General features: G+C 43.9%; 1 protein-coding gene across 2 annotated transcripts in view; it reads left to right on the top strand.

The window, feature by feature from the left end:
* The window catches only part of ptprb (protein tyrosine phosphatase receptor type b), a 31285-nt gene that overhangs the window by 12195 nt on the left and 11590 nt on the right, over window positions 1-7500 (top strand). For both annotated transcript variants that reach the window (XM_083935005.1, XM_083935004.1), the window contains exons 12-23: window positions 243-301; window positions 787-991; window positions 1077-1174; window positions 1264-1429; window positions 1508-1638; window positions 3449-3596; window positions 3675-3944; window positions 5238-5413; window positions 5497-5647; window positions 5730-5830; window positions 6761-6926; window positions 7041-7316. In XM_083935005.1, the coding sequence (XP_083791131.1) occupies window positions 243-301; window positions 787-991; window positions 1077-1174; window positions 1264-1429; window positions 1508-1638; window positions 3449-3596; window positions 3675-3944; window positions 5238-5413; window positions 5497-5647; window positions 5730-5830; window positions 6761-6926; window positions 7041-7316 (1947 nt within the window). The remainder of the gene's footprint in view (window positions 1-242; window positions 302-786; window positions 992-1076; window positions 1175-1263; window positions 1430-1507; window positions 1639-3448; window positions 3597-3674; window positions 3945-5237; window positions 5414-5496; window positions 5648-5729; window positions 5831-6760; window positions 6927-7040; window positions 7317-7500) is intronic.

The following is a 7500-nucleotide window of genomic DNA, read 5'->3' as shown; positions in this document are numbered from 1 at the left end:
AATTTTCTGAGTGCAGCACAAAAGTCAAAGTATTAAGCACTTAAATTATATTTATTAAAAATATTATTACACTAAATAAACAACTTTTTTTATTGTGTTTTATTTATTTGTGAATATAAAATAAAGCCACAGCAACATTTTCTGAAGTAAACTTAAATATAATAAAGTAAAAAGATGCTTCCAGTGTAAATAAACGATGCTTGTTGTTGTTTACTTGTTTGTTGTTTGTGTTTGTTTTTCAGAACCTGCGACGGTTCAGAACCCGACGGCCGTTCACTCGGCGAGAGACGATTTCCTCAAGGTGCTGAAATATAAACATTATAATAAAATAAACATTATAATAAAATAAACATTATAATAAAATAAACATTATAATAAATATTAAAAATAATTATCAAAAAATTATGATCAAATAAAAAACTACTACATTTAAATAAATCATATACTGTATGAATATAATAATTAATAATAATAATAAATAATAATATACATATTAAAAAAAAGTAAAACTGTACACATTTAAATAAAAAATGATAATTTAAAATCAATTGTAAGTAAATAAATCAGGTGAATCATGTTTAATATTATATTAATAATCATAATAATAATAATAATAATCAGCATTATTAAACTTTATTCAACACGAGACAAAAATATTGTTTTATTTTGATAATTTTATTCTAATAATAATTTTAAATATAAATGATTTAATGTCTCTTATTCTTTGTGCCATCGTCAGTAGAATATTATTAATATTAATATTAATATAATATATTTTATGTTCAGGTGTACTGGCGTCACGCCGCCGGAGATCTGGACCGCTACGTCGTTCTGATCCGTTACAACAACAGCGTCCTTCAAAATAAGAGCGTCGCCGCCGGACACAACGAGTGCGTCTTCTCCTCTCTGTCGCCGGGCAGACTCTACACCGTCACCGTGGAAACCTGGAGCGGGGACTACGTCAGCAGCGTCTCCACGGACGGACGCACCTGTGAGTCTGAAAAAACCGAGCAGACGAGTTTATATTTATGTTTTTATTCATATTTTTATTAATAAAAGGTTGATTTTGTGTTCAGTTCCAGCCGCTGTTGGAAACCTGCTGCTCGCCGACGCGGGGACGGGGGATCTGACGGTCACCTGGAGCCCCGCCCCCGGAGACGTGGACCACTATGAGGTGTGGGTTCTGGTTTCTATACTTATACGTCCTCTCCTGTATTAAATATCTGTATCTGCGCCACAGTGACACTCTGTCCTCGTCTCCAGGTGACTCTGCTCTTCAACGACACTCGTGTTTTCCCTCCGGTCACGCTCGGCAGCGAGGAGCGCCATCACCAGCTGACCTCCCTGACCCCCGGGCGCCTCTATAAGATCGTGGTGTCGACGTTCAGCGGGCCGTACCAGAGGGCGCAGTTCATCGAGGGACGGACAGGTGAGACGGTCGAGAACTTTATTTTGAAAGACGTCTGGAGTCCAGTTTTCTGTGCTGAACACCGACTCTCCTCTCCAGTTCCCAGTGCGGTCGGAAACCTCCACCTGGCTCCTCGGTCCGGCCTCACGGACTCTGTCGGCGGGCTGCTGGTGTCCTGGACGCCTGGAGACGGAGACCTGGACATGTACATCGTCTCCTTGTCAACGACAGTGAGTCCAACTGCACTTAGACAAAATACATTAAACTGGGCCTAACATAGATCCCTGGGGTACACCACAAAATAAATTAAAATGTCACACACATGGACACAAAACAACTACAAAGAGACACAAAACAACTACAAAGAGACACAAAACAACTACAAAGAGACACAAAACAACTACAAAGAGAAACAAAACAACTACAAAGAGACATAAAACAACTACAAAGAGACACAAAACAACCACAAAGAGACACACAACAACCACAAAGAGACACACAACAACCACAAAGAGACACAAAACAACCACAAAGAGACACAAAACAACCACAAAGAGACACAAAACAACTACAAAGAGACACAAAACAACTACAAAGAGACACAAAACAACTACAAAGAGACACAAAACAACTACAAAGAGAAACAAAACAACTACAAAGAGACATAAAACAACTACAAAGAGACACAAAACAACCACAAAGAGACACACAACAACCACAAAGAGACACACAACAACCACAAAGAGACACAAAACAACCACAAAGAGACACAAAACAACCACAAAGAGACACAAAACAACTAAAGAGACACAAAACAAACACAAAGAGACACAAAACAACCACAAAGAGACACAAAACAACTACAAAGAGACACAAAACAACCACAAAGATACACAAAACAACTACAAAGAGACAAAAAATTAACCACAGAGACACAAAACAACCACAAAGAAACACAAAACAACCACAAAGAGACACAAAACAACAACAAAGAGACACAAAACAACCACAAAGAGACACAAAACAACTACAAAGACACACAAAACAACCACAAAGAGACACAAAACAACCACAAAGAGACACAAAACAACCACAAAGAGACACAAAACAACCACAAAGAGACACAAAACAACTAAAGAGACACAAAACAAACACAAAGAGACACAAAACAACCACAAAGAGACACAAAACAACTACAAAGAGACACAAAACAACCACAAAGAGACACAAAACAACCACAAAGATACACAAAACAACTACAAAGAGACAAAAAATTAACCACAGAGACACAAAACAACCACAAAGAAACACAAAACAACCACAAAGAGACACAAAACAACAACAAAGAGACACAAAACAACCACAAAGAGACACAAAACAACTACAAAGACACACAAAACAACCGCAGAGACACAAAACAACCACAAAGAGACACAAAACAACTACAAAGACACACAAAACAAACACAAAGAGACACAAAACAACCACAAAGAGACACAAAACAACCACAAAGACACACAAAACAACCACAAAGAGACACAAAACAACCACAAAGAGACACAAAACAACTACAAAGAGACAAAACAACTACAGAGAGACACAAAACAACTACAAAGAGACACAAAACTACTACAAAGAGACACAAAACAACCACAAAGAGACACAAAACAACCACAAAGAGACACAAAACAACCACAAAGAGACACAAAACAACCACAAAGACACACAAAACAACCACAAAGAGACACAAAACAACCACAAAGAGACACAAAACAACCACAAAGAGACAAAACAACTACAGAGAGACACAAAACAACTACAAAGAGACACAAAACAACTACAAAGAGACACAAAACTACTACAAAGAGACACAAAACAACCACAAAGAGACACAAAACAACCACAAAGAGACACAAAACAGCCACAAAGACACGTAAACTGGGCCTTAAATAGATCCCTGGGGTACACCACAAAATAAAATATGAATTTTGATGAATAAGAAACGAGTGGAAGATGGATTCTGTCACTTCCTGTGTCCAGGGCGGCGTTGCCATCGAGACTCGCCCCGTCCCGAAACACGTCTCCTCGCTGGACTTCCCTGATCTGATCCCAGGCCACGCCTACACCCTCAGCGTCCAATCGCTGAGCGGGACCCTGACCAACAGGAACACGGCGACGGGCAGAACCTGTGAGGCGCCGACCGATGATTGTGTTTATTTAAGTCTGATGACATCGACGCTGACGATGGTTAATAACTGCGTTCCAGCTCCGGCCGGCGTCACGGCGCTGCAGGCGGACAACGACCACACCACCCACAGCCTGACCGTCAGCTGGGAGCGGCCGGTGGGCGTGTACGACGGCTACGCTCTGCAGCTATTGGACGAGGCCGGCGGCGTGGTGGCCAATCGCTCGGTGTCCGCGGAGAGTCGCAGCGAGCGTCTGGAGGGTCTGACCTCGGGGAAGTGGTACAGAGTGAAGGTGGCGACGCTCAGCGGCGGCGTCTCATCACCAGAGGTCACGGCGGAGGGACAGACGCGTGAGTCACCGCGTCACAGTTCAGGACTCACACGTCTTAGTCGCCATTTTACTGCCATTTTCACCTCAGTCGTCAATTTAGAGTCTCCTCCTCCTCTCGTCCTCTCCTCCTCTTCCTCCTCCTCTCCTCCTCTCCTCTCCTCTCCTCTTCCTCCTCTCCTCCTCTCCTCTCCTCTTCCTCCTCCTCCTCTCATCCTCTCCTCTCCTCTCCTCTTCCTCCTCTCCTCCTCTCCTCTCCTCTTCCTCCTCCTCCTCTCATCCTCCTCTCCTTCCCCTCTTCTCCTCCACCTCTCCTCTCTTCGTCTCCTCTCTTCCTCTGCTCACCTCTCCTCTCCTCCTCCTCCTCCTCTTCTCCTCTTCTCTTCTCCTCTCCTCCTCTTCCTCTCATCCTCCTCTCCTCTCCTTCTCATCCTCCTCTCCCCCTCCTTTCCCTCTCCTCCTCCTCCTCTCCTCCTCTCCTTCTCCTTCTTTTCTGTGGTCATTCTGCATCTTTTTGTGACAGTTTTGCATCTTTTTCAGTCGTTTTGTGCGTCTGTGTTGTGTTTTTACATCTTTTTGAATCATCTCCATGTTGTTTGCGCCTCCTTGTGGTCATTTTATGGTTGCTTTGCTTCTCTCTGTAGTCATTTTGCTTTTCTGTGCGGTTATTTCACATCTTTTTGTGACAATTTTGCATCTATTTTTACATCATTTGACTCTTCTTTTAAGTGTTTTTGCATCTGTTTCAGTTGTCTGCGTGTGTTTGTGGTCATTAACATTTAATTTGAGTCATTTTGCATCTGTTTTTAGTTGTTTAGCATCTGTTTTTAGTTGTTTTGCATCTGTTTTTAGTTGTTTTGCATCTGTTTTCAGTTGTTTTGCATCTGTTTTTAGTCATTTTGCATCTGTTTTTAGTCGTTTAGCATCTGTTTTTAGTTGTTTAGCATCTGTTTTTAGTTGATTAGCATCTGTTTTTAGTTGTTTTGCACCTGTTTTTAGTTGTTTAGCATCTGTTTTTAGTTGTTTAGCATCTGTTTTTAGTTGTTTTGCATCTGTTTTTAGTTGTTTAGCATCTGTTTTTAGTTGTTTAGCATCTGTTTTTAGTTGTTTTGCATCTCTTTCACTCATTCTGCAGATGCTTTGTGTGTCTTTGCGGTCAGTTTGCGTCTCTGTGATAGTTTTGTTTCTATATTTAGTTTTTTATATATTGAACATTGTTGTGGAAATAATCAAAATACAAACATTAAAGATCATCAGGTGAAGTTCAGAATCCATGTGTTTATATTTCTGAGGTTCGGTCCTCTCTGTGTTTCAGGTCCGGCTGCCGTCACTAATCTCACCGTCACTGCGGCCAACGCCTCCTCTCTCTCCTTCTCCTGGCGTCCCTCTGACGGCCACGTCGACATCTACGACCTGTCGCTCTACAGCGTCTCCGAGGCAACAGCCAATCACAGGCAGGACGTCGCCGGGGGCAGGAGGCAGCATCCGCAGGTGGGTTCATGTCAGACATGTTAGAACTGGATGTTTGTGATAAACGGTGCGGACGTATGATATTTGATGCGTGCGCGCTGCAGGCGGGTGGCGAGCCGGTGGACCTGCAGAAGGTGGGTCGGTCTGCGGACGGCTGCGTGTTCTCGGGGCTGCGAGCAGGAAGTCTGTACAGACTGCAGGTGGTGAGCTGGAGCGGAGGCATGAGCAGCGACTCGTCTGTGCTCGCCAGAACAGGTCGGCCACGCACGCCGCTCTCACATTAGGAGTGTTATTGTTTGTGTTCCTCCTCTTTAACGTGTTCTGTTGCTCTCTGCAGTCCCGTCTCCAGTCTCCTCTCTTCAGGTCCAGAGTTCAGGACGGACGGACAGACTGACGGTCAGCTGGCAGCACGGAGAGGGAAGCTGGAGCAGCTATCAGGTTCATCCTCCTTTCATTCATTTACCAGAGACACAAACAACCACAAAGAGACACAAACATCCACAAATAGACACAAAACAACCACAAAGAGACACAAAACAACCACAAAGAGACACAAAACAGCCACAAAGAGACACAAAACAACCACAAAGAGACACAAAACAACTACAAAGAGGCACAAAACAACTACAAAGAGACACAAACAACTGCAAAGAGACAAAACAACCACAAAGAGACACAAAGCAACTACAAAGAGACACAAAACAACCACAAAGAGACACAAAACAACTACAAAGAGACACAAAACAACCACAAAGAGACACAAAACAGCCACAAAGAGACACAAAACAACCACAAAGAGACACAAAACAACAACAAAGAGACACAAAACAACTACAAAGAGACACAAAACAACTACAAAGAGACACAAAACAACTACAAAGAGACACAAAACAACCACAAAGAGACACAAAACAACTACAAAAAAGACACAAGACAACTGCAAAGAGACACAGAACAACTACAAAGAGACACAAAACAACTACAAAGAGACACAAAACAACTACAAAGAGACAAAACAACTACAAAGAGACACAAAACAACTACAAAGACACAAAACAACTACAAAGAGACACAAAACAACCACAAAGAGACACAGAACAACTACGAAGAGACACAAAACAACCACAAAGAGACACAAAACAACCACAAAGAGACACAAAACAACCACAAAGAGACACAAAACAACTACAAAGAGACACAAAACAACTACAAAGAGACACAAAACAGCTACAAAGAGACACAAAACAACTACAAAGAGACACAAAACAACTACAAAGAGACACAAAACAACTACAAAGAGACACACAAAGCAGTGTAAACACGCTGCGGTTCTGTTCCCCGTTCTGAATCTGAATCTTTGGATCTCAGGTGGTTCTAAACGCCGTCTCTGGCGCCGCTCTTGGCGCCCAGACGCTCGGCGCAGAGCACAGGAGCCACACGTTCACCGGGCTCGTCCCTGGTCGTCTGTACCGCGCCGAGGTCATCACACACAGCGGGGAACTGACCAATAACGTGTCAGCGTCCGGACGCACGGGTCAGTCACACACAGACACACACACACGCACACACACACACACGCACACACACACACACACACACGGAGTAAACGCTCGTGTTTATTTACACCCTGTTGTTTTCTGTCTCTCAGCTCCGGAGCCGCCCACCCACCTGTCCGTCAAAGAGGGTCCGACCAATGACACGATAGAGCTGTCGTGGTCCGGTCCCGCCTCCGGGGACTACGACGGCTTCGGCGTGCAGTGGACGCCGCCGGACCACCTGACGGTCACACACACTCAGCTGACCGGCCGCGTCCTGGGCGGGATGTTTCCCGGGCGACTGTACAACTTCACCGTGGCGACCGTCAGCGGGGGTGGGGGCGGGGCCACAGTCAGGAGCCAGCCAATCCAGAGGAACGTCAGGACGAGTGAGTTTTCATTCTGACCACCGGGGGGAGACACAACCAAGGTTTACGCACACGCTGTAAATAAAGAGGGTTTGTCTTTTCTTTCAGCTGAAGTGATAAAGTATTTACTCTCTCCTCCACCTCCTCCTCTCCTCCTCCTCCTCTTCCTCTCCTCCTCTCCTCCTCTCCTCACCTCCTCTCCTTC

The sequence above is a fragment of the Echiichthys vipera genome (assembly GCF_963691815.1).
Source record: "Echiichthys vipera genome assembly, chromosome: 20".
Taxonomy (NCBI): domain Eukaryota; kingdom Metazoa; phylum Chordata; class Actinopteri; order Perciformes; family Trachinidae; genus Echiichthys; species Echiichthys vipera.
This window is presented reverse-complemented; position numbering and strand designations above follow the sequence as displayed.